Here is a 27,763-nt window from a genome sequence, read left to right as displayed (position 1 = left end):
AAGCTGCTGGGCTAGGAGCCTGGTGACAGGGGGAAGGACCAGGACTGGATTAATAGAGTGTTGTTTGTCACTCACACTTATGACCACTTCCTGTGACAGAATGAAAGGACACGCCCAGCCCTCATTTCAGCGTAGACACCGGGCAGAGAGGATCTGTGTGCAGCTCTATTAAAATTCCATATTTAAAAGGTAAAAACCAACATTTAAAGCATTTTGTTTCTGGAGCACTGTACAGATAGAGAAAGGGGCATATCATTACACAAGATGAGCCTGACACAATATGACCCCCTTTAATGGAAAAGATCAGCAAGGCTGGCTGCAGGCAAGAACAGTGAGGGCATTTGATGTATTCCCTAACATCAGGGATGTCTCACGTGAACTCCTCCAACTGTCGGAACTGCAATTCTCTGTATCCCTCTGACAGATGAAGGCTCTCTGGGGGATGCTGGGAGTTGTAGTTAAATAACAGATGCAGGGTTGCAAGTCTTCTCTTTTGCTTGAGGCTATTTTTTCTTTTTAACAGCAGTCCTGACTATCAAATGTAATATCTGCAATGGGAGTTCTAGATAAGCAGAGCAAAAACGGTTCTTTGTGATGGAAATAAGAGATGTCATACTTTTAATATGGACCACCTGCTGTTGTTGTTGACCACCCATGCCTATCCTTCACCGGCAGTCAGAACAGCCCAGGAAGGGGCTGGCACTCCATATGGTACTGGTTATAGTGCTTTTAGAATCATTTTAGCTGCAGCTGCTAGGCAAGTGGTTATTATTATTGCTTATTATTATCCTTTATATAGAGTTGACATATTTTGTAGCACTTCACCAAGTTTGTTTACCATTTACACCTGTCTTTGCCTCAATGGAGCTTACAATCAAGGTCCCTGTCTCGCAAACGATTGTATCAATTCTAAACGCTGCCTTTAATAAAACCCAGAGATTCTGCTCAGCAGGGACAAAGATAACAAATGTATGAACTAAATGTATCAATTTAGAACAGTTTACAGGGTCGGCGACCCCCTCCCAGGGGTTGCTTCAGAAGTTGAAAAATGACACTTTACACTTCAATATTAGAAAAACAGTCACACATAGAAAATATAAAGTAATTTACACACAGTGGGTATATTCCGACACCTGCAGTTTTGTATTGTGACACCCACAGCGGGCAGTCTCTGTGCTTGTAAATGACGGAGGAGCATAGAAGTGGCTTGGTACTGACACTAACCTTATCCAGGTATAGCTATTGTACTAAAGCAGCGGCAGCCTATACACGTGCATCTGCCTTCCCTCTGCTGCCACAAAGTGTCAACAAAGATGTGTCAACAAATGCAGTGTCATCAGGAAGGCATTTTCCCCTGGCATGAAGGAAATGGGAATTTCAGCAAACATAGGTATGGATGGAGCACATAACTCGCAGACTCTGCCAGAAATTAATATTTATTGAATTGGTGATTCAATAAATATTTATTTGCGGCAGAGTCTGCGAGTTATGTGCTCCATCCATACCTATGTTTGCTGAAATTGTCTGTGGGTCTTCTGGTGTGGCCTGACTGGAGAGTGAGCATGATACACAGGTGAAGGTGACTGAACGAATTTGCTGAAAGCTACAATTTAGTGGGAATGCCAGTTTGTTAGTCCTAGTATATTTGTACGACCCCCCCCCTACCCTGTGATTAAACCTTTCCTTCTCCCGTTAGGCACAGCACTTTACAGATACATGTGGAATTTGCCACATTAAATAAAAGTATAGGAAAGGTAGAGTACATTTTTATAAATGTGCCTTTTAGTATGGAAAAAGTTTTAGTTTCTCTAACTTTGTAATTAAGTGGCTGATTCCTGCTTTGAACTGGTGTGTGTTTGCAAGCATGTAGCAGCTGAGTTTTACATACATTTAAATAATACTGTATTGTTATGATGCTTTTCTTGACCCAGTGGCTCACGTGGTGTTTTTGATCTCTGCTGCTGGCTGGTAAAAAGCCGTGCCCCTGACCGCATCGCCGCTCTTCATGTTATGAAAAAGAAAGTGCCATGGCTGATGCACATGCAGTCACTGCTCCTATTGATTACATTATGTTTTTTTAATAATAATATAACGTGCTGCATTTTGAAATGATACATACCTGTCATTTAACAGGATCAGTGCTGAATTTGGGTCTGGTTTTGCCTTAGGAACTGGACCTCCAACTTCCCCCTATGCTTGCCAATGGCAACATATACTGTACAGTCTGTGTATGTGCTGATCATGGAAGAGAGAGGGGTCCAGCGGCAGGCAGGAGTGCATTATTACATATATAATACATAAAAGCCATGAATATCCTGTAAATTATATCCTTATAAACGGTGAGTTCTGATGTCATCAGTTATAAACGGTGAGTTCTGATGTCATTTCTGTCACATGACTCACTGAATTTGTATTATAATAAATAAAGTACCCCCAGTTGTAAAATATGAGGATATTAGAAGTTACCTCGGAGTTCCATGACCTGTATAAAAACACTCGGCCTTCGGCCTTGTGCTTTTATATGGTCATGAAACTCCTCGGTAACTTATAATATCCTTATATTTTACAAGAGGGGGTACTTTATTCACTATATATATATATATATATATATATATATATATATATATATATATCTCTATATATATATATCCAGAATGCTTGGGACCTGGGGTTTTCCGGATAATGGATCTTTCTGTTATATCTTGTCTACTAGAAAATCATGTAAACATCAAATAACCCCAATAGGCTGGTTTTGGTTCCAATAACGATTAATTATATCTTAGTTTGGATCAAGTGCAAGGTATTGTTTTATTATTACAGAGATATAGGAAAATATTTTTAGAAATGGGAAATTATTTGGATAAAATGGAGTCTATGGGAGAGAGAGAGTGAGTTAGTAAGTTGCCAACACAGCATGTATACAAGTTTAAGGTGCCTGTGTGCGAGGCTGTAAAATGGTGTACAAGCGCAATGGAAGCTCGCACTCACAGGTCTTAAGGTGGAAAAAAAGTCTTTATTCAAAAACAAGAACTAACGTTTTGGCTAGGTCCCTAGCCTTTCTCAAAGTAACAAGAAACAAACAGCAACAACCATTTTAAATCACCAGTGGCGGAAAACAAACTGGGGTGACGTCATACAGCATTATTGACATGGGGGAGGTGTGCAAAAACAAATAAACACCATGAAAAACAATTAAACACCATAAAAAACAATAAAGCAAAATTATATACAGATCGTATAGTGCAACTCAGTGTTTACATAGCAGTAGTAACAAAAGCGGGATAATACATTGTTACAAATTCATATTCGGCTATCCGGTTGTAACAGAAACAAGATAATAGTATACAATGTTACAAATTCATATTTTGTAATATCAGTAATCTGGAGGGGAAAAAATGTTTTTTTCTACTAGCCCACGTCCGATTGAGTAGATAAGTGGGAGACTCTAACCTGTTATCTATATATAATTGGCAGATGAATATGACCTGCATCTAATGGGTTTGGTTAGCCTACTGTTTGCCACAGGGCTTTGATATAAATTCTCCTCCGCACTCAGTGGTAAGGATTTAGTGGTTTGATACCACGCATAAAGAGTGGGTGGAATGCCTAGCCTGATACCAGTGCGACCACCGCTACTTACATCTGGCTAATTACCATAAAGAGTCTCTGATATACTGTCTCCTTTTTTTCAGCACACCCGCACTATGTTGGACGGTCCTAGTGCTTATATACCCCTCATAAATTTACCGAGGAGTTTCATGACCAGTGTCGGACTGACACCGGGAAAATAGAGAGCAGCTGAATAAAAAGCTAAAACCACAAATATAAAAATTTAAACCAGATTGTCAAATTTTCTCAGAATATCCCTCTCTACATAATACTAAAAGATGACTGGAAGATTAAACGGAGAGGCTGCTTTTGCACCCATTAAGGATTAATTATATCTTAGTTTTGATCAAGTACAAGCTACTGTTTCATTATTGCAGAAAAAAGGATATCGTTTTAAAAAAATTTGATTATTTTGAAAAAATGGAGTGAATGGGAGACAGTCTTTACGTAATTTGGAGCTTTCTGGATTACAGAAATTAACATTTGATTGCACATGCTTCCAACAGGGCCTTATTTTCTATATAGGCAGCTTTAGGGGGACGGCCCTCAGATGTATTCTACACAACCTGCCAACATTAGTGACTAAATCCAGCTGGGGTACCTCTTTCTTCTATGTTTGCATGCTCCATTTGGTGAGGGGATGCTGATAATAGCATGCTGATGTAATGACGCAATGATAGTGCTCAGTTTGCACCCTACTTTGGGGCAAATTCACTAAGCGCCGAAGCGCCTAACGCTAGCATGAATTCGCTAGTGTTAGGCATTTTTGTTACTCCGCTAATTCACTAACGGACGCTGGTGTAACTTTGCTAGTGTTACTTCGCACCCATACGCCTGGCGAATTTGCGCAACGGACGAAACTACGCAAATTCACTAACGCACATTGTTCTGAACGCTACCTTTTACGCTAGACTTCCTTCGCCACCTCAGACCAGGCGAAGCGCAATAGAGTAGATAGGGATTGCTTCAAAAAAAGTTAACATTTTCCCAAACGCTGGCGTTTTTTCTTTATTATGGGTGGTAGGCTGAAAACGATCGAAAAAATTTTTGGGGCTCCCCTCCTTTCCCCCTAGATTTCCTAACTCATGGCAACTTAACTACACAGTGGGCACATGTGTAGGGCAAAATAAACATTTTATTTGCTGTTTTGAAGGTTTCCCAGGCTTGTGTAGTTCTGCTAAGAATACTTCTATTGGAAATTGAATTTGGTGCCGTATGCAAATTAACCATCGCTAGCGTAACTTCGCTTGGCAAATTAACGCTAGCGCTACTTCGCAACCTTACGCTACCCCTGAGCGCAACTTCGGATTTTAGTGAATTTGCGGAGTGCTGGCAAAAATATGCCTGGCGAAGTGCCGCGAAGCGGACACCAGCGCAACTACGATTCTTAGTGAATGTCCCACTTTGAGTATGCCAGCAATAACTCGGGAATTTGGGAAGTAAACATAAATTCAGAGGTAGGAAAATACACAAAGTTAATAAATGCGCCATAATGTAGTAGTAACTTCTTTTTGTGACTGCCGCCAGGGAGAATATTCAGCTGCAGTTCTAGAGTCACAAAAGCACACGCTCTTGCTAAGCATTATGTAGGGCCTCCTGATTGTTACTTCTGGCTCTAGGTATTTTTAGATCTGGATTGCACATTTGACTTTTAAATCTGTTAAACTATGTGCTCTGTTAATGTCAAAGTCGAGGCACCGCAGACAGCATGGTTCAAATTACCACAAAGTAGGATCCTATTGTTTTCTCTGAAGAACAGAGGAGCCATTATGGCTGATGTGGAGATGATCAAACTTGCCCTGATGCCGACACCATTATGGTCTGAAATGTGATACTGCTGCTTTCCTGATAGCGTTAGAGTACATTGATAACATCCCCAAGGGCCAATATCGATATAAGGGCAGTGGCACATGGGGCAGTTGTGGGTACAAGGACACCTACATAGTTTCCAGAAAATGCTTGAAATTGTCCCTCCATTACCATTAATGTTCCATTTAGGTGTACTTACAGGGTACCTGCAGGGCCGTAAACTGTTTTTATGAGCAATTATGGCTCCTAATCACAGGACTATTAGCCTTAATATTTGGTTTGGTGGGAATAATTGCATTACGCGTTGTAGTCATACCTCCCAACTGTCCCTTTTTTCACGAGACAGTCCTGGTTTTGGCAGCTCAGCTCGCAGTCCAGGATTGTTACGGAAACGTCCCGACTTTCTCTTTGATCTCCTGCACTGAACAGCCAGAAACGTTTCTAACTTAATTGGCTTTTGACAGAGAGTGATGTGTGGGTCGAGAATTTCTTGACCCGCACCCGACCCTAACCCACCCGCTCCCTACCCGCTGCTCCCCTTTATTTATAGACCCACGCCCGACCTGCCCCGCAGTGAAGTCACAAAAGGAGCGGGGCAGGCAGAAGTCTATAAATTCCGGCGCCGGAAGTCGGCAGTACTAGGTCGCGGTGGGGAGAGCAGGAGAAGAGCTCGACCCGCACCCGCCCACGACCCGCGCATTTTATCCAGGGGTCGGCCCGCACATCACTACAAAGAGCCCAGAACACATGGCAGGTGCACTTCGTTACTTTTGAAACAATTTAAGATAAGCTAAGAAACAATTGTTACAATTTAAGATTAGCCAGTTTAATGGGGAAATTATGACTTGCAGCTTAAAGGGCAATTCACTTAAGCAAAACTAGCAAAACTAATAAAAATAAAAAGCACAGAAATTTGTTCAAGCTTTCATAACCTGCCAAATTTTGTAAAATAAACATGGTAATTAGGGGGAGTGGCCACAAAAATGGGCATGCTCAAAAAAATTGCTGTGCTCCATGCAGAAAATCTTTTTGTCCCTCTTTCTATTTCCAAAATCATTTGATGTAGGCATAGTGATGCCAAATACCGGCCGGTGAAGTAAGGGTGGGGGCAGGCCAGAGAGGGGCGGAGTTGTGCTGGTCTGGGGTTGTGTCAGTCCAGGGGTGGGTTGTGATGTCCCAGGGTGGGGTTATGTCGATTCGTGATGGAGTTTCACCAGGAAGGACTGCGCCCTTGGATTAGGTGAGATGGGGAGAGGGGCGGATCTGAGGCAGGCCAGGGGCGGAACAATAGGAATTCTAAATTTACCGGCTAATACATTGAAGATAAATTTGTAATACCAGCCCCGGCCTTGGCTGGTATTTTACTGGCTAGGCTGGTGAAATACTGGCCAGGTGGCAACCCTAGTGACAGCAGAGGGTTATCCAAAGGAGAAAGTCTGAGTTTATAAACTGTCCCCAATAGGCTAGAACTGCCCATGGTTGTAAGTGCCTTAAAGGGAAACTGCAGCTGAAATCCTAATTGTTCCTATAGGAAAGGTTGCAGTGTACCATTAAAAGTACAGAAGCCAGTGTCAGGTGCATATTCATTTACAATGGGTAAGGGTAGTGTGCGGAATTTTTTAACCCACATATCACTTGGCCAGAGCACTTGAAAAACACTATTGTATCCACCATCCAGAGTGCCCGATGTATTAGTTTCTGGGGGTCCTTCAGAGTTAATGAATTATACAATGATGCAATGTATTTTCCCACTTATAAGCAATATTCTTACGTCAATAAGTGTAAAACCAGCATTGCCTTTCGTCATGACAGGCGAGTACCACAAAGGACACACACAGTTCTTAATCACACGACCTGTTTACTTTTTAATTAGTTTCCTTTTACACTTGCTGTGGGAAAAAAAAATATCAGATTAGGTTCAAAAACAAATATGTAACCTTTAACTTTTATTACACGGAGCAAATTATGATTCCGAAGAAAATGCATGGGTGTGGTGCACAATATGTGACTAAGCTTTAACTGCAGAAAGCTGACTCGTCTCACTTTACACACCTCTACTGCAACCACCCACAACTGTCCGAAAAGCATAAAAAAAGCTTCTCAGACCAACGTTAGCAAATACACTATATTCCATGCGCACTCAGCATTAACATCATGTGCATATTGCTAGGAAAATCATATTTTTAGTGCTCTTAATAATAACTTTTGGTTTTATTGTATCACTCATGTGTCATACCTAAAGCCAATTCTGGTTTTCCAGCTGACTAAAGGGCACCTATCACCTAAAAATTGTTTACCAATCAAAGGCTAACAAAGGACACATTCCACGTTGGGGAAAACAATAGTGAAAATGCACCCTCTGGCCCCTATACTAGGAAACAGTTCCTGGAACACCAACAATTTCCATGTTTTAGCTCTTAGGGAATTCTGGGTCACAACCAGTCGAGAAACTTTCATCTGGTTCTAATATGAAGTGCAAAATCCTCTATATATTCCATCCACTATTCATAGCCAGATGTGCAAGTGCCAGCATGGACACACTCCAGAGAATACTGAACACTTGGGGGCAAATTTACTTATGGTCGAATATCGAGGGTTAATGGAAATCCTTCAACTTCGAATATCGAAGTCGAAGGATTTACCGCAAATAGATCGAACGATTAATTTCTTCGAATCATTTGATTCGAAGGATTTTAATCCATTGATCTAACGATTTTTCTTCGACCTAAAAATTGTTCCAAAGCCTATGGGGACCTTCCCCATAGGCTAACATTGACTTCGGTAGGTTTTAGGTGGCGAACTAGAGGGTCGAAGTTTTTTTTAAAGAGACATTACTTCGACTATCGAATGGTCGAATAGTCTAATGATTTTTTTGTTTGATTCGAAGGTCGAAGTAGCCAAAAAAACATTCGAAATTCAAAGTTTTTTTTATTCTATTCCTTCACTCAAACTACGTAAATGGGCCCCTTGCTCGTTACTTGGTGATCATGTGGCAGAATTATCAAGGTTTGAATAGTAAATTCAAAATTGAATTACCAAATGTCAAAATCCACACATTCTAATTTTGATCCCCTATTCGAATGTAAATTCAAATGTGAGATCTCTCACACCTCGACCATGGAAACAGTCCTAATTCGAATATTCGCCACCTAAAACCTGCAGAGTTCATGTACAAGTCAATGGCAGAGGTCTGTTGAGCCATGAGGTGATGTTAATAGCCTTTCTGACATTCAAGTTTTTTTTGGGGAGAAAAACTCGATTCTACGAATTTGAAATGAAGATTTGAATTTTCTGGTCGGAACCATTCAATCGAATATTAGCCATTCTAATTTTTTCTTAAATAACCTCGCAGTCGAATTGTCAGTTTTATTCAAATTAAAAAAAAATTCACATGACCTTTGATAAATGGGACTCCACGATTTGACGTCCAGTGTTGGGCATCAAACACATTGGCACTTTACCGTGTTGCAAAATTGAATTGTTCAGCCAATCCCTATGATCCTGTAATGTCAAAGACCAAACCGGCATCTGAATATGCTGCTGATGTACTACATACCTAAGAAAAGTTAGTCTTTAGATTGGAGCTACAGTATATCATCTTGTTAGCAAGAGCTAGATGGATCCTTCGGGGGTGTCCCACTTTTGAACCCAAGCAGATCTAGTCTTCTTTGTATTGCTCTAAGGCTAACTGCACACATGGGATTTTCTCCACTAGGGGAAAATGGCAGCAGAGAAAATGGCAGTACTTCTTCAATCTGCCATGTATGTTCATTGACAGGCAAATGCCGTTTAATGAACAGCACCATTTCAACTGCCTGCTTGAGAGAATGCTGATCCTTCTGCCAACTTGATTTCAAGCACTACCTCCTTGCAGCATACCTCCCAACATTCCTGATTTTGACCGCTCAACCCACAGTCCTGGGTTTGTTACTGAATGTCCCAACTTTCTCTTTGGTTTCCTGCACTGAGCAGCCTGAAAAAGTTACAAAGTTTCTAACTTTATTGGTTTTTGGCAGAGAGCCCAAAATAGATAGGTAGATACTTTTGTAACAGTTACAGATAAGCAACGAAGCAATTGTAACAATTTAAGATAAGCAAGTCTCTTGGGAAAACTGTGACTTTCAGCTAAAATGGAAATTCACCTTTATTAGCAAAACTGTAACAACACAAAAATGTGTTCAAACTTTCATAACCTGCCAAATTTTTCAAAATGATCATGGTAATCTTTCTATTTCCAGAATGTTGGGAGGTATGTTGCAGAATACCATAATTGGACAAGAAATAGTTTGTATGGTTCCAAAATAAAGCTAGGCCCATGTAGATGAAGCCCAGCATTGTCCTACCTGATGAAACTAACTCTTTAGTAGTGAGGTACATCAGCACCATATTCAGATCCTGGGGTGGTGAAGCCTTAGACATTAGAGGATCATAGTGCTTGACTCCACTTCCAACTTTGACAGTGTCTCATAAGTAAAGATGTGTCTCATAAGTAAAATATTGCAACAATTTAAGAATAATGTTCTTCAACATAAAATTGGACTTTGGTGATTCCATAATTTACAATGCGTAAATGCGTCACAGTAAAATTGCAAAGAATTTGGGGATTTCGGCTTCTATAGTACTTTATAACGTTAAAATGATTCAGAGAATCTGAAGAAAATGAAGACCGAAAACTGATATTGGATGGCCGTGAGCTGTGCGGTATTTACATTTAAAGTAGACATATAGGATAAATAAAAAAACATCATTTTGTTGGAAATAATGTATACTATATGGTGCTGATTTTAATATCGGCTGTAAATTAATATTGTCTTCAAAATTAGCCCCTTCATTTGAGCTCCCCATAGATGTTCTCTGGTCCCTGTTTCAAATGAAGGATGGGCATATCCTAACAGTACCTGCCAGAAACACAGTAGCAGGGGGATAGCCAATCACAGTCCTGCAGTCATGCAAGTAAAAACAGGCTTCAGTCCCCTATCAGATGAGCCTAGCTGCTAATTGGTTCCTATCCTAGAGTGCTGAGTGCCGCTGGCTCCCTTGCACAGCCTGGGAAAGGAGGCAGCAGGAAGTGGAACATGGGCAGGACTAGTAGGGTTTTTGCAGAAATTTACAATAAAGTAACCAGAAAATGTTTAAAGCACATTCCTTCTATATCTAAAACAGTTTAATGCACTGGTACATTCTTGTTTTTTTAAATAATATGTGTCCTTTAAATCTTAATTTTAAGGGAACTTCCCCTTAAAGGAGGAAATAACGCCCTTTTCAGGAATGTAACTGATTTGCGTTAAAGCTATGCAGGCTTCTTTGCAATCAGCCATTTTCAGACCGTTGGTGCACACCAATTATTAGGTTTTTATTTCAAGCTTTCTTACTTACTGCTTCATTAGCACATGTTTTTTTGGGGGGGGCGGAGGTTGTTACAATATCCATATCTGAGAAATATGTCTGAAATTAAAGTATTAAAGGAACTGGCTGTCCTTTATAGACTTAATCCTGATTATTTTAATACTAGATTTGATTATGAATGTTCCTCTAACTATCCCCAGTATGTTTTGGGGTGGTACCTTGTTGGTTAGTAGGTGGTAATGAGTGCACAAAGAGCACAGTATGAATTCTGACTCAGTTGCATGCCCTTTCGGTACTGGTATTTCCTTGCTGGTGGTTGTAAGTTTTTTCCATTACTGACGTCTTGCGGTAGAACAATGACAGACATAGCTTTGGTTGCAGACAAACGTATTCATTCTGCAGTGCCACCTTATATCGGAAGCGTGTAGCTGGGGTGAGAGCGTGCACCGTGTTAGGGAAGAAAGGGTGCTATGTATTTACACTGCTCTATTTTTACTAAAACGCTGCTTTCTTGCTTATACAGTTGGCACAGCCTAAAGAAAACATTACTCTGTACGACCAGTTTCCCTTTTTTCCCTTCTATTGGCAATGGCCCCTGTACATGAGTCACATGAAAAGTATGTTGTAGCCTTTCCTCCAGAGCTGTCACATTTCCTTTTCCTATGGAAGTTAATTTATGTCCAGGCATGCTAATGCATTATCTATGAAATGTTGGCTTCCATTTTTTTTTAATTTGTATTTTTAATTTCTATCAAAGTTGGTGATTTTTGTTAAACGTTGTCTCAAAGCACTGGAAACACAAGAATACCAGTTAGTAATTATTGGTTGGAAAAACACATCAGAAAAGGTGTCAGATATAAAAAAAAAAGTGTGAGCAACAGTATAAAAAATAAAAATGTGGTCATAGCAAGAAATAGAAGCTACAATTGGTGTGATGACTTACAAATAATCGGTCCCATTTTGCTTCGCTTTGAAATTCGCAAAAATTTGCAAACGCATTAAAGTCAATGGACGTCAAAATTATTTTGATGCCCGACAATTTTTACATAGGCGACTTTTTTGACGCAGCAAATTTCTTTACTGGTGATTTTTTGCAGCAGTTTCGTGAAACAATTCATAGATGGTGAAATGCAGAAATTCGCTGCGAATCCACTCGCCCATCACTAGGAGCTACTAGGGGGGTATCCTCCCTATTGATGCTGTGGATTTGGACTTATACAGAAGCTTATTTGCTGAGCTTTAGTGCACATACAGGGAAATGTAATAAAAGTCGCAAAGAGCAAAACAATTCGCACCAATAAGACTAAAAATCCACATCTCGCAATGTAATATTGTTCCTTAAATTGTTATTGCATTGCGAATTTTAATTGCGCATTGCGAATTTTAATTGCGCACTCATAAGAAGTGCTTGAAGGTGTCGTAATCTTTTGGAGCAAACATAACGACTTTTTCAGTAAGAAGTTTTATTACATTGACTGCGCATTGGCGCAAACTATAAAATTCGCAAACATCTTTCACTGTCGGAAGTGGTCGCTAAACAGTTTCCGGGCTCGCAAAAGCTATATTAAATTCGCACAAAGCAAAAATTGTTCGCGCAAAGGCATAACTTTTCGCATTGCGAATAGTTTTTCCGTTAGCGATTTTTATTACATTCCCCCGACAGTGCACTAAATTATATAAAATATTAGGACTTCGACCCACTGGTGGTTCCAGATCCATTCAAGATGAAGTGGGCTAGCTTAACCCGAGGCTGCCACACTTGCGCATTTTGGAAGATGCCGGAGTGGGACATCTGATTGCTATTTCACCCTTATTCAGATACTGCCATTAGCTCAAGGTGCAGTATGGGAATATTACATTAGTGAGACATTGCCATACTACAGGCAGATAAGGAGTACTAATAATAATCAAGTCCACATTTACAATTAGGGATGCACCGAATCCACTATTTGGAATTCGGCCGAATCCCCAAAGCCTTCGTGAATGATTTGACGAATACTGAACCAAATCCTAATTTGCATAGGCAAAGGAAATGAAAAGCGTAAAAACATTTTTTTACTTCCTTGTTTTCTGACAAAAGGTCATGTGATTTCCCCTTCCTGCCCATAATTTACATATGCAAATTAGGATTTGGTTAGCCAGCCAAAAGGATTCGGCTGAATCCTGGCCCAATCCTGAACTGAATCCTGGATTCTGTGTATCCCTATTTACAATGCCTCTGATAGAGTGCAAAGTGCAAAAAGTTAGCAATCAGGGATTATTTTCACTGCGTGGGGCATGGGAAAAATGGCCACAACACTTTTTGGAGAGGAGAGACCTGCCCTGTGGATCAATCACTGACTATCGCAAATAGGGGGGGGGGCACATAGACACTCCTGCACTTGCACCCCCGGGGTAAGTAAATGACCCCTTTAGTTGTGTTGGACCATTAGATTCCATAGCACCCATTAAAAGGATTGTCAATAAAAGAAAGTTTTACAATTATTTTTGCATAATGAAAAAAATGTAATTGTAAGCCACTGTTTAATATAAAAGTAATTTGTTAGAGGTTTCTCTCTGTCCCTTTCTGTTCTCTGTGCCTGGTCAGCTGATGAACCGAAGTGTGACAAAGCATGGCCTTGGCTGAGGGAAGAGTTGCAACCTTGTTTTAGACTTGCGTTGGGAAGGGGACAGACGAAAAGGCTTTAGCAACTACAGGTGAACATGATGAACTACTCAAAAATCACTGAAACATTTTAATGAATGTAGATTTTCGGGATGGAAGACCATTTAAAGGGCCATGAATACCAAAATGACACAAATTAAATTAGACATACTACTGTATTTATTTCTGTCATGAGCAACATGTACAACTGGTGTTTTGGAAGTGGAATGCCTGGTATTTATTTCAGCTTACCTGTTATCAGATCCATGTTTATTATCTATTGTCTATACAAAGTGGCACCTGCGATCCATGAACTTCCCCCTAAAGCCCTATCACTAGTCCAATATTCAAATAAAAAATATTGTGCTTTCTAGACACGGTGCAGAGTTTGCAATAACATAGACTAAGAATTGATATTCTTTAATTCCGTGGTGTTACTGGCCCTTGAATTAAAACTTCCTCTTTTTGTATTGCTGGTATCAGGCATGAGAATCCAGGCCATGCTGTCATTTGTAAACATTTTCACGAAATATGTGATTGTTTTTACATCCTTCGTTGTGTGTTCGTGTCGCTGGAACTTATCTTTAAATGAGATTCTGTTGGTTTTACAATTGACTTTATATGAACCCACACCCGACCTGTACCTCCCTCCAGGGGTTGTGGCTATGATAAAAACTTTGGGGTCACTTTGCTATACCCACCCAGCTGCTGTCCTTGTGTATTTTGTTGTATGAGACTCTGAGTGCACTTTTACAGTTGTCACACACCAAACATGATCCCCACCTCAGTCCCTAGATTTCATCCCAAACCCGTCCCGCAGGTTTGAGGTCAGCTCAGACCACTACTGTTCCTAGCAGGTGTTTGCACCTTGCTTGCACTTAGTTTTTGAATTGTCTTCTTCTACTACCTCTTTCCAGCTGTCAGAAGGGGGTCACTAATCACAGCTGCCAAAAACTTATTGCTCTGTAAGGTTACAGTTTTATTACTTAGCTTTCTATTCATATCCTTTCCTATTTCTCTTCCAGTCTCTTGTGTAACTCATTGCCTGGCATGGGTAAACTAAACCCTAGCAACCATTTAGCTGCTGAAAGTCCTCACTGGAGGGCTGCTGAATAAACTGCAATATAATTCAAAAACCACATAAAAAATGAAAGCTAGTTGCAAATAGTTATATAATATGTAAAAGGCAACCCACTCCTTTAGCCTAATTTAGAGCCAGCGTCACTAAAGCAATCACAAAGTTGAATACATTGATTGGAATTAGAGCAACAAAGCTCAGGAGTTAACTATATTCTTTTTTTATTAATAGTAAATCCTCCATAGATTGAATGTTGCAATGCTGCTTTGCAGCTCTGGGGTCCTAGGTTTGATTCCAGACAGGGCACTATATACAGTTGGTTTGTATATTTTGTCCAGAATTGTGTGGCTTTACACAGGGCACTTCCACACTCCAAATACAGGCAGTTGTTCACCTTCCAAACACTTCAGTTCAGTTGGTTTCAAATTGTTCACTAGAAATAATGACTTTTTTTTCAATCGCTTTTTATTTTTTATCATTTTTCCAAAATTGACGTTTGATGTTCCTGTGTCGGGTGTTTCAGTCTGGCAGCTCAGTGATCCAGGTGCAGATTCTGAACTGATACAATTTGCTCCATTAGCTGATACATTTCTCAGCCGCATCTGTGGGATATTAGCAAGTATTCTACTGTATCAATCATAACAGCTGCCATTCATGAAACTCAGGGATTCAATTCAGCAATGGCTAAACAGAAGAAATGTATGAACTATTGTTTCAATTTAGGAATAGTAAAAAGAGATGGACAGCAGTGCTCTCCTCTGCACAAGAAGGGGAAACAAGCAAGACTTATGTGTTTCAGGCATTCCTGCTCTTTTTATATAAAGAATGACTTTTTATCAAAGAAGAGCATTACTGTCCATCTCTTTCCTATTTGTATTACATTGAAGGCCAAGAAACACAGGTGCAGGTCCTCTCCGGGTTGTTGCAGGTGGTGAGCTGGGAGCGGTAAATATATATATATATATCTATGTCTCTATATACATGAATGTGATAGGGAGTAAAGCTGACCACAGACATTCAGATTTTATTCCTTGTAGGGATGCACTGAATCCAGGATTCTGCCTTTTTCAGCAGGATTTGGTTTCGGGTGAATCCTTCTGCCAGGCCAAACTGAATACGGATCCTAATTTGCATATGCAAATTAGGGGCAGGGAGGAAAATTGCGTGACTTTTTGTCACAAAACAAGGAAGTAAAAAATGTTTTCCCCTTCCCCCGATTTGGATTCGGTTCGGTGTTCTGCCAAATCTCTAGAGAAGGATTCAGGGGTTTGGCCGAATCCATAACAGTGGATTCGGTACATCCCTAATTCATTGTACAATGACAATTTGGATACCAATTGTTCGCTTTAATGCCACAATCTAAAACTAACCATTTAGGTTGAAATTGCAGGACAATGTTCTGGCCATTAATGGTGATGGACGAATCTGTCCCGCTTTTCTGAGAAATTGGCGAAATGCTAAAAAAAATTGCAAATGGTGAAAAAGTCCTTAAACACATTGAAGTTAATGGGCGTGAAAATAGTTTTGACGCGTGACAATTTTGACGCGAGCGACAACTTTTATACACTCGACAATTTTATCCAAATGCACTAAAGTCAATGGGTGTCGGAATAATTTTGACGCGCGACAATTTTTATGCGTGCGACAATTCTGACACGCAACAATTTTTTTTTTGTTGTGTCAACATTTTCGCAGCTGTTTTGCAAAAAACATTTGCGGCCCGTGAAACTCGCCGCAAATCCATGCCAATAAATTCGCCCATCACTAGCAATTAATTGACAGTGGGCAACTGTACGAAAGTTATGTCTTAGAAATAGTAGTGACAGTCACCTACTGATATTATCAGAGATATTATCGTTAGCTGACAAAAATCTGTCCGACTGACTTAACGACCAATCGCCATGGTACAAAAATTGCCTATGACCTGCTTTAGACTGTAAGCTCCACTGGGGCAGGGGCTGATGGGAATGATTACACTGTAGAGCAAAATATGTCTGCATTTTATAAATAAAGGATAATAATAAAGCAGGGACAGTCTTGGGATACCAGCATAATGTGGTTGGTAAACAGCTCTCTGTGGGCCCAGTAATCTGCTGGGCTGCCGTACATTTTCCCATTATTCAAGTGTGTTTTTTAGTGCAGGCAGCCAAGAAGTTTCCTGTGCTGGTCCACTTTGCAGCCACAAGCACATGTGGGAGCCAGGGGAGTGTTGGTCTGGTTCTGTGGGAATGTGAGCTGTGCTGAGCCTGTAAACAGCCGATGAGTCAGAGCATTGCTATGTCACGGTGACTGGAGGGCCTCCCTCGCTGTGGCTTCCTTCTGTGTAAGCAGTGGGTGTACTCATGCAATGTCTTTATGGGGAACAGGGCCCCAGCCTTCTTATTTACACTTTAAGCAGCACAGGTCTCCTTTCCCTTACCAGGTGAGTCTCAGATCTTCAACAAGAGGGGAGGGGGGTGCTGAGTCGGGCTTTAGCTTGTCCTACATGATACACTATTGAATACTTTGCTCTGTGCTGCAGCATCCTTTCTATGCATTCCTGCAATATTTCTGTCATGGAATTTATAGGAAAGCTCTCTCCTTCTATTCAGGGTCCTGTTGCTTCTAATACACAGCAAGACTTCCAGAGAGTGAGAGTGGTTTTGCCTGTCGTAAAGTCCTGACTGTGCAGCCGTGACGTGTAGCAGAATATGCCAGAGAATAATAACACAATGCTTTTATTTACTGCCTGGAAAAGCCCAGGGTTCTGCTCCTACGTAACATGTTATGCGGGGATATTGGCTTTCGGATAAACTGCCTGTTGCCTGTGTAGTACTAGTATTTACAGAGCCTTTAGCAGATGATTATGTGTTTATATATATATATATATATATATATATATATATATATATATATATATATATATATATATATATATATATATATATATATATATATATATCAAGTGACGGCACACCAAAGAATATATCAACAAAAACAAAAAAATTAATCTAAATCAAAGTTGATTTAATCCAACGTTTCGGTTTATATATTAAAACACAGAAATGCACCTGGCATATCCAGCACCGTGATAAATGTAGGAAATAAGGAACAAAATACCCACCCTCGTCCCCACCTCCCGTTTGCTCCAGTAAACTCTGAAATTTGAACTGCACTGTTGATTGTAATGTCACATCATGGAGGGATTGTTGTGAAAGGGTGTTAGTCAAGTCTTGCCTTACAAAGTCCCTGGGATCGTAACAGCAGCCGTGCACTCATGCGATTAGCAAAACTGTCGACTCATGAGTACAGGGGAGCAGTATCTGCCAGCTCCAGCCAGGGCACCAGCATACCTAGCGCTTACGTTTTAAAATAAATGCCATTTAAAATGCAAGGCTGGCTTCTGCTGCTTTGTTAGACAGAACCAGCAGTGCAGAACTTGTACCGATAACCTTAAAGCCATTAATGGATTGTGGGAAGTTGCTTAGAAGAGGAGGGAAGGTTTTATTTTTTGAGTTAACTACCTTTTTAAGTAGTGGAGAGTTTGGAAACTTTGAAGCAGATTGTCCCTGGCCTGCAGTTATACTTGAATAATCCTGTAGCACTTTCCCTTTCGTTCTGACACAAGTCTGAGCAGAGAGAGCAGTGTGTTAGTTGTCCATTGTTGTTCATTTGTGCATCTTAGAGCCTGAGGTTCCTTAATGGATTTAGGGGCCCCCAATCAGACCTATGCTGCAGCTCCTTCCACTGATATGTCAGTACAGACCTGTTGTCCAGAATTCTCTGCACCAGGGGTTTTTAATTTGGATCTTCATACCTTAAGTCTAATAGAAAATCATGTAAATATTAATTAAACCCAATAGGCTGGTTTTGCCTACAACAAGGATTAATTATATCTTAGTTTGGATCAAGTACAAGGTACTGTTTTATCATTACAATTACAAAGAAAAGGAACTCAATTTTAAAAATTTGGATTATGTGGATAAAATGGAGTCTATGGGAGATGGCGTTTCTGTAATTCTGAGCTTTCTGGATAACGGGTTTCCGAATAATGGAACTGTAGAAGAGAGGGACAAGCCAAAGTCCTGATAGGTTGGGGCATTGTTTCTAAATGTCTTCAACCTACCAGGACTTTGTTGTGACCATCAAGTGCAACTTCATCTACTGAAACATTTTGGTAATATGTATCACCAATCAAAAGAGGTCAGTAACCAGCCTGTCGGAAGGCAGGGGGAGGCACGTTCCTAATTGAAGTGTCACTGTTCCTTTAAGTGGGTGACTCATATCTTGTGCTAAATATATCCCTTGTGTATTACTATTTTCTTCTTGGTCAAATATTACTTGTCTTACGGCTTGTCTTGTAACCAATCAGCAGGTAGCATTTACTGGTCCCCGCTTTTTTAAAAGAAACATCTGATTGGTTGATATTAGGTACTAGATGCAGGTAAGATTTTATTACATTAGCCCAATCGGCAATTGGTATTTTCTCCAAGGCTTTAGCTTAAGTTACCCTCTAGTTATTGGATCTCATGGACTTCTTTTTTTTTTTAATACCTTCCCTCTTGTTTCCATGGTGACTGTTTCCAAGTTGGCTGGTTTTTGATGGTTGCCATGGTAACCATCCTTGAGAAATCTGTAGTGTCTCAGCCACATTTTCTTTTCATCAATGATTTAAATGCCGGGTTTGTAATGAGGATCGGTGTGACCGTGTCATAATTTGTGAGAATTCATGATTCAGGTTCCCGGCATTGTGCCTGGGGTAGCTTCCTCTCCTAAGCGTTCCTCCCCCAAATAGGTCTGTTAGCCTCTATGCAAATCTTACTAATCCCATATAACACAACCTTGAACCATCCATTATGTGAGTTCCCGAATCCCGTGCCTGGAATTCCCTATAGTAGCATCCTTCTCTTCAGTAGATGAGTGCTATTCCTACGCATGGTAAGTACATGGCAACTACCAGTATAGCTGGAACTGAATGCTAAGATGCTAATAAGGATGATTATTAGGAGATATTCTTGGTTTGAGTGACCACATGCTAATACATTGTTTCTGCCTTCTCTTTTTATAGTTGCTTTTTCTGCACCGTTCTGTTCTGGCGATTGTTTACAGGTTATGACGACTAATCCCAAACCAAACAAGGCATTAAAGGTGAGAAATATGGTGGACATGGCCCGGTGTTTGTGCATTACTACTGTCACCTCTCCTGGTGCCATTAAACAGAAACCACCCTGGTTAACGCTTCATGCACGTCGAATAGTTTCCATTTGGAGACTTCGGGAGCGGTGACAGACGCACGCGGGTGTTTTGACCTCCTCTGTTTTCCTGTCGAATGGCAGTGGGCGTCAAAATGCCACGTACCATCAGTTAAAAGCGTGTAAATATAAATATGACTTTATGGGAATATTTATCAAAAAGTGAAGTTAGGGATCGTCGCAGTGCTCTAGAGTGAAATTCCGCCACTTTCCATTCATTTCTATTAGATTTTAAAAAGAGTATTTGTCAATGGGTGAACGTGTAAGTTCATCCTTTGATAAATATGCCTTTCAAAATCCCATAGAAATGAATGGAGAGTGGCGGAATTTCACTCCAGAGGACTGTGGCGATCCCTATCTTCACTTTTTGATAAATATGCCCCTATGTCTTTTGTTGAGAACTTATGCTGTTATAGTTGAATGAATATTTATTTATAGGTATTTAAAGGAGAAAGAAAGCTGAAACCATTGGAGAGGGCCAATTATTAGGCAAGGTGTTTCTATTGGCTTAGCTGTTGAGCCGGTGCTCTTTTTTTTTTAAAAAAAACATGCATCTGTTTGCAGAGCACCAGCCTGCCATCTTCCGTTTCCCCAGGTCCCCTGCCCCTTAATTCTATTACCCTTTTTTCTCCTTTAGATAAGCTTTTAGTAGGTTACAGAATGGCCAATTCTAAACAACTTTTCAGTTGGTCTTAATGATTTCTTTTTTATAGTTTTTGAATGATTTGCCTTCTTCTGATGTCCCAACTTTCAAATGGGGGGTCACTGACCCTATCCATAAAACAAATGCTCTGTAAGGCTACATTGTTATTGCTTTTTATTACTCATTTTTCTATTCAGGCCTCTCCTATTCATATTCCGGTCTCTTAATAAAATCAATGCATGGTTGCTATGGTAATGTGGATCCTAGCAAGGTCGCAGATTTCTGAAATTGCAAACTGGAGAGCTGCTGAATGAAAAGCTAAATAACTCAAAACCCACAAGTTATAAAAAAAATCAAAAGCAAATTGTATCTGAATATTAATTACTCTCTACATCATACTAAACGTTAATTTAAAGGTGAACAACCACTTTAATTCTGTATACCTAGCCATGCTTGCCTTGTGTTTACATCATCATTGCATCTTGAAATGGGAGCCTCTCAGGTTCCTTCAGTTAACGTTAATCTAGTTCTATCTCTTACTTTTAACTAAAAAAACCATCAACTGCATGCTTCCCTAAAGCAAACAGAAGTGACACTTAAATACTACTCTAGATGTGGTTAAGGTGGTTCTCCACCCAAAAAAAACTGTTTTAACACTTTTAAAGAAAATGTCATTTGTATGAACTTTCCATACTTTAATTTTTCAGTTATTTGTAAATGTAATTGCTATTGTTTCCGTTCTCTGCACTCGAAGGCCCAATGATTGGATCAGCCAGATATCGCCCACCACGAGGTGGGCATATCGGGGGGGGGGAGATTTGCTCATTTGGCGACCTTCAAGTGTGCTGAGGGATAAACAAGCACTTTTTCCAGTTGCAATTATATTTACAAATAATTTAAAAACTTGACATTTAACGGACATTGGAAAGTTTGGTTTTAATTTTATCTTTCTTAATCCAAAAAAAATTCGGGGGAGGAGTTTTTTTTAAATCTTGTATTGTATGTTATTTATTATTCTATAGCACCACAAACGTACCCAGTGTTAAAAGGCATAAACACAAACAGGGTTATAGATATTATAAATTAGACAGTCAAAACAAATACTTAAGTGCTTGAAGTTTCAGTACAAAACTGGGATGCGATCACTGCCTGCAATCTGCTAAGAAGAGAAGAGGTGAACTATCCCTGTAAATAAGGCCTAACTTACTATACTAAACATTGCTTCTCTATATTTTGGTTTATACATATACTTGGAGCTGCTTAGGCACTTTTCACAAATCAGGAAGATTCCATGAAGATTTCGACACAACAGCTAAATTGGTCTCTCCAATATTCATTGTTGTGGGTATTGTCTTGGCTGGGTGAGGCAATATGGCTGCTTATTTTACCAATATGTAGAGAAGGAGAAGATTGGGGCTCCCAGTCCCATTCAATAGTATAGGTATACTTGCTGTGCTTCTCGGTGATCGCTCCAATCGGAGACGCCGTCACATCCCCATGTAATATAGAAATATCGAAAGAAGAAGCAGCACTCGTATATTGCAAAAAGATGTATTAGAAAGTCAGTGCAACAATGTTTCGGATAACACGTGTCCTTTATCAAGCCAGATCTGGCTTATTTGGCTTGATAAAGGACACATGTGTTGTCCGAAACTTTGCTGCTAAGTGATGCACTGACTTTCTAATACATCTTCTAATACATCTTTTTGCAATTTACGAGTGCTGCTTCTTCTTTCGATATTTCTATATATATATATATATATGTACACATTAGATTGCTGCATTGTATTGCTCTCAGAATTTCTATTTACCTAAGGCCATTTTTCGTGCCTTTTCAGTGCAAAAAAATGAGAAGGACACAGCTGCAATAATCTAATATCTTTTCTACTGAAAAAAGTTGTATTTTGTACCTACAGTATATCCCAAACAATGTTTATATTACATACAGGGTTAATAATGATGCACTGAGAGAGAGAGGACATTAGCGATAACTGTTTCACAGGCTGGACATTTTCTCTTTAGCGCTCAAGTTTTTTATTTTTTTGTTGAATAAAAGGGATGTGCATATTACTGCTGCTTGTGGTCAGCTCTCCTTATTCTGACCAGATAACACCTTATTTGTGATGACTAATTTCTCTAGAGTTAGTGGTCGGCAAATTATGTTGAAGGAGGCAACAGTGTCTGATGCATTTATGGTCTATGGTAATGGAGAGCAGGAAACGCTAAGAATAGGCGACCAGCTGACCACTGAGCCTTTACTCAGCGCAAATACTCAAACAGACTCTTATGGTGACCCTACACGGGCCAGTAAAAGCTGCCAACTAGTTCCCACCCAGTTGACATCTTATTGACCCTTGTCAGATATCAATTAGGTTTGAAAACCTTGTTGGATGTAGACACATCAGAGCACCTATGAGGTCCTCATCCAACAGGGCTTGTAGACCCCATTGTAGGATCAGATTCTTGTCTGGTCAGATTTCAGGGCCCTCCAGCCCCTGCCACCATAGTGGCAACACCCCTTCTTTTGCTGCGACCGAGGTTGGAAAGTGTGTTTGGGGGCAACCAGGGGAGGGAGTGGGTCTGGGACGGCTGGGCCCACAAGAGCCGGGGCCCACTGGGTTTATTTCCAGGTGTCCCGCTTGCCTAGTCTGACCCTGACTAAGGGTGTGTGTACTTTTGTTTCTTAGCACTCATCTAACCTGCTCTTGGGCCCCCCAGGGAAAGCTGCACTCTGTTGCAAAGAGCAGAGAGCAGCTTCAGGCTATAGCAAGGACAGGACCCATTTGCAGCCCTGGTATGGTGAAAGGAGGACTGCCTATGTGCTTTTCCCCCATCCTTGCCTGTCCCCATCCTTCCCACTTGGATAGAGTGCTGCTTAACGCAGGCAGCGCTCTGTTCAAGGGGCTAGCATAAGGTATTTGTGCTCCAAAACTACAAAATCAGAACGCAAAGAAAATAGTCGATTGTGGCCTTTGTAATTTGTACATTGTGTACTGCAAGGTAAATAAAGCCTTATATGCTCAAAGTAATCTGTGCCACTCCAGCTATTAAGGCCAAACACTAAAAATAAATGAAACACATTTATAGGTCATATCTGTCTCTCCAGGAGCTGCAACTAAAATATTTTCAGCGACAATAGCTTTCTAAGACCTGCTTTCTCCAGCAGGCATGTAGAGAGCCATGAATGATATTTAACTTTTAGTTTTAGCACGTAGTGTTCATAAGCATTTTATCACAAATATCTTATCAGCTGTTATATGCTGTGTAAATGTGGCCCCTACAGCCCTGCATGCAACTGAATTACATCCTCCTTGGCTACATAGTAGATTATTTATATAAACTATAGCTTATTATCAATGGTGCAGGTCCTATTGAAAAAAAAAAATATGTTGATCATAAATGTTGTATCCTATGCCAACATATGTTTAATCTAAAACAAATGCCAATGGATAATATACAGTATAGAACAACATGAAATGGAAGTGACAGCATAATAATATTAAATGATCTTTTTTTGTAGGTCAAGAAGGAGGCGGGAGAAAACGCCCCAGTATTAAGTGATGATGAGCTTGTGTCAATGTCTGTGCGGGAGCTGAACCAGCACCTTCGAGGTCTCACCAAAGAAGAAATCATCCGCCTTAAGCAGCGCAGGCGTACACTCAAAAACCGAGGCTACGCCGCCAGCTGCAGAGTTAAGCGGGTCACCCAGAAAGAGGAGCTGGAGAGGCAACGCATAGAGTTGCAACAAGAAGTAGACAAGCTGGCACGGGAAAATTCCAGCATGAAACTAGAGTTGGATGCTCTACGCTCCAAATACGAAGCTCTCCAGACGTTCGCTCGCACAGTCGCCAGGGGTCCCATAACCCCTACTAAGGTGGCTACCACCAGTGTAATCACCATTGTGAAATCAGCCAACATTTCTTCAGCATCCATACCTTTTTCTGCAGCATCCTAGTGCCCATGAAAGGAGAGAACTAGCCGCCTGTTCTAAAAAGGACATTATGGGATAAACCTTCATTTATTCTCAGTTCCTTTCCTTCCTATCCAAATGTTAGCTGATGTGTTTTATTCCATTGTCAATGCCAATGTGATATATATAGAGGCAAGAAACATGACCAGAGCTCCATGGCCCTGTTGTGATTGCACCTGGGAATTTGACACGCTTTACTGGATAAGCTCCATTTCATTGAGAGGAAATGTGCTAGAATTGGGTTAACTGGTTCAAAATGTAAATAACAATAATGCTCGAATTTCTATAGGAAATGACAATGGGAGCAGAAACCCCTGAAATCAAATTGCCAGAATAAAATCATTTACTAAAGGTTAGCTTAAATCGAGAAAGAGAAACGTGCACAGAAATGGGTTGAACTTGTTGAGTATATTTGACTTTTGCTTTACCAATGTTATTTCGGCTAAACAACTAGATCACAGGGAAGATTTGCATTGGTTTCCTTTTGCCTTTTCAGAGTCAGGCATTTCCACATACTTTCCCTTTCCAAAGCCATTCTGTTGAATATATTCTTGAGCCTACCCACTGTCTGTTTGTTGCTATAAACTATAGCATTTCTGATTATTAACTCAGGATCTCTTTATTGACAGTGCTTTGGGCACTTTGATTACTTATATTCCTTTTCCACCCAACTTTGATTCTTTAAACCATTACCTGTTCTATTTTTAGTCTTTGAGGCACAGGGTGGTATAGTGGCGTTTGACATTTAGATCAGGTTAGTACTCTGAAGGCCAAATGCATTCTGCTGCCCACATTCCAGGTAACCAACTGATTGACCTAAAGATTAACTATGGATTTATGACTTAGATACAAATCAACTTACTTTTATACTCCTGCGGTGATATAGCTGCAATTCTTACTGTAACAGCATAAAAACAAAGCATAGTTAAAGTTGGAATTCATTATTATACTCTGTTTAGCAGAGATGAGCCCAAGGACCTGGTTAACTGGGTGACAAAGAAAGTAAGCAGACTTGCACAGCACACTTGTTTTATTGGACTAAAGGCTAAGGATAAGTTACTGCATAGAAGTATTCAGATTTAGTGTTATGCGATTAGAGTGCAAAGGAAAGTAGTTTTTGTTTGTGTTTTTAGTATGTGAGCCTACTTTTTCCATTATGGTGGTTGCAGTTAGGTTTCAGAAAGACAAAGTATTTTAGGGCATAGGTGTGGTTTCATGTTTAGTAGGGGTTTAAGAAGGAAACAAAAGTTTTCAGTAGGCATTTAAGTATGTAGAAGTGTTTAATTACTTGATTGTATGCATTTGTAGGGCTACGGCATATGGTGCAATGTGTGCCATAAGCCATATGCTCAAGACCTACCATATATTGCAGGTCATGCTCCTTTATAATCTGGCCATCATTAGAAAATATCTATTCTACAGATAAAAGTCCCTTGTATAAAGTTCTCCTAATTGGTATTGGTTCAGTATATGCTTGCGGTGTTAAGATTGTATTTGGTTACTGAGAATAAAGTGTGCCATTGCAAGGTGCAGCTGCCCGTTACGGGTAAGGTTTGGTTAAAACTGCTTAGCTGTTATCTAGCCTGACATGCTAATGTTTGGCAAAGGGTTGACTAGTTCCCTATACCAAAAGGGCTAACTGACAATTACAGTTCCGAAGATTTGTACCTGTTTCTTTTGACGGCCCTGACATTATTACAAGCAAAATCTAGAGACATGCAAAAGAGGCGCTGTACTGTATCTTCCCTTCAAAGTTTTTTGTAGTACTTTTTTGGGGTCCTGTGTGTGCGCGTGTGTTTGTAAAGTTTATACGATGTACTGTGAAAAGTGTGTAAGAACAGCGCTCCTTTGAATGGCTTTTCCACAAAACCAAAGAGGTTTATTTTGTGAGAATATAAAGGGCTACTGAACAAAGACTAAACTTGAAAAGGATGAATCTGTCTATGATCCCATGAGTTCAAGTTCCACTTGCAAGCTTGGCATGACTATACCATTACCAACCCACCTGGAGCAAAGACTTTAGTTCTTTATGTTGGCTGGAATGACAGAGCTACAGTAAGCAGTTGACCACCCTTGACATTGCCAAAGGTATGATGAAACTAATGGTTTGTATTTATGAATGCAGAGGAATAGAGGTTAGAGAAGAGGATGCTGATGGACTGTTGAATGTTGAAGGTGGCATAATGCCTCTCTTGGTTCTTCAGCATCATGTGTTTCTCACAGGGAGATGGGATTTAATGTTGGTTATCGTTACAGGAAAAAAAAGTAGTACGTTATGTGCAGTTTGGGTTCTGAAGATGTCTTACTAGGCCCAGAAACCAAACCAATCAAATTCCCTGGACAACACAACAAGGCCTCTCTGAACTGTAGAATGCGATAGCTGGAGGGCACCTATGGAACTGCTCTAGATTGCCATTTTAATGTCTTTGAAAGTGCCATGCATGCAGCTAAATTGCCTCCTTCATCTGAACCTAGAGAACTTGACTTATCCTCTATAAGGCAAGGATGAGTGGCAAACAAACAAAACATTCTTATCTGGGTTACGTTGGCTCCATATGCATTCAAGTAGTTCCGAGATCTACATGTAGCTTCATCTTGCTGCATGCACCTTTCAAACTGTTTTTATTTATGTTTTTCTCTCCCTTTTCTAATTTGACACGTGCCAAAATACTTGGCTATCAAAGAGCTAGCCCTAAACGATCCCTTACCATATTTTATAGTGGGGGTAATTAATTTTTAGAAACAGGAACAAAAAGGAGAACAGGAACCTGGGCACAAATAATGCTGATGATACCATAGAAATGGTAGGTAATCCATATTGGATATCAATAAGGAACATATGGAACTATTTAAAGAGATTTAAAAAGAAAAGTTTTATCGAACAGAGTTTTCGTTTTGTTTTTATTTTTTTTTGTGGGGGGGGAGAATTTTACAAGTTTAGTAATGCAGTTCTTACTGAAAGATGATGCAAACAAATGGGTTACTGTGAAGATATTTGGGGGTATTGGAGGAATTAACCCTCCGTCTTGATCTCTATAGGCCAGCCAGTTTTAATTTCAGATGTCTAAGACCATCAGAGAATAAAAAATCTTCACCTGTACCCTTCTGTGACCGAGGAACCTGTAAAAAAAATGCTGCAGGGCTTTGTACCACATAAGGGATTTCAGATTCTTGTACCAATTTCTAAATTTTATTCTTTTTTTTTTTTTTTTGTTACTGTAGTGTGTATTTAATCTGAAATTAATATTTTATATGTAATTGTATTTTCAAGACTTATGATCATTTGTATTTTTTATGTTTATGACCAGAAATTGAAATCTTCCTCTGTGCTCTTATTTAATGTCTTTATGTGTAAGAATGCTGCTCCACGCATCCAATTTTAGAGATGGCAAAAATCTGACTTTTTTGTTGTTGTTGTTGTTTTTGATTATGG

The 27,763-nt window shown here is 40.0% G+C and overlaps 1 protein-coding gene across 3 annotated transcripts; it reads left to right on the top strand.

The window, feature by feature from the left end:
- Positions 1–85: 85 nt before the first annotated feature.
- mafk.L (v-maf avian musculoaponeurotic fibrosarcoma oncogene homolog K L homeolog) lies at positions 86–27,742 on the top strand. 3 transcript variants are annotated; one of them, XM_018236362.2, is made up of 3 exons: positions 86–189; positions 19,534–19,613; positions 23,881–27,742. In XM_018236362.2, the coding sequence occupies exons 2-3, from the start codon at positions 19,578–19,580 to the stop codon at positions 24,313–24,315; spliced, it is 471 nt and encodes a 156-aa protein (XP_018091851.1). In that variant the 5' UTR covers positions 86–189; positions 19,534–19,577; the 3' UTR covers positions 24,316–27,742. The 3 variants fall into 3 exon arrangements, with proteins under 3 accessions (XP_018091851.1, XP_018091853.1, XP_041432184.1); XM_018236364.2 differs by lacking the exon at positions 86–189 and adding an exon at positions 16,349–16,908; XM_041576250.1 differs by lacking the exon at positions 86–189 and adding an exon at positions 18,459–19,403.
- The last annotated feature ends 21 nt before the right edge of the window (positions 27,743–27,763 follow it).

Source organism: Xenopus laevis, chromosome 9_10L (assembly GCF_017654675.1).
Source record: "Xenopus laevis strain J_2021 chromosome 9_10L, Xenopus_laevis_v10.1, whole genome shotgun sequence".
NCBI lineage: Eukaryota > Metazoa > Chordata > Amphibia > Anura > Pipidae > Xenopus > Xenopus laevis.
This window is presented reverse-complemented; position numbering and strand designations above follow the sequence as displayed.

Bases quoted from the DNA above. Each gene is read 5' to 3' on its own strand.
- mafk.L (XM_041576250.1), top strand. From the start codon at position 19,382: ATGAGTGCTATTCCTACGCATG. The intron at 19,404-19,533 runs GTAAGTACATGG...CTCTTTTTATAG, and splicing joins GAGTGCTATTCCTACGCATG to TTGCTTTTTCTGCACCGTTC. The intron at 19,614-23,880 runs GTGAGAAATATG...CTTTTTTTGTAG, and splicing joins AACCAAACAAGGCATTAAAG to GTCAAGAAGGAGGCGGGAGA.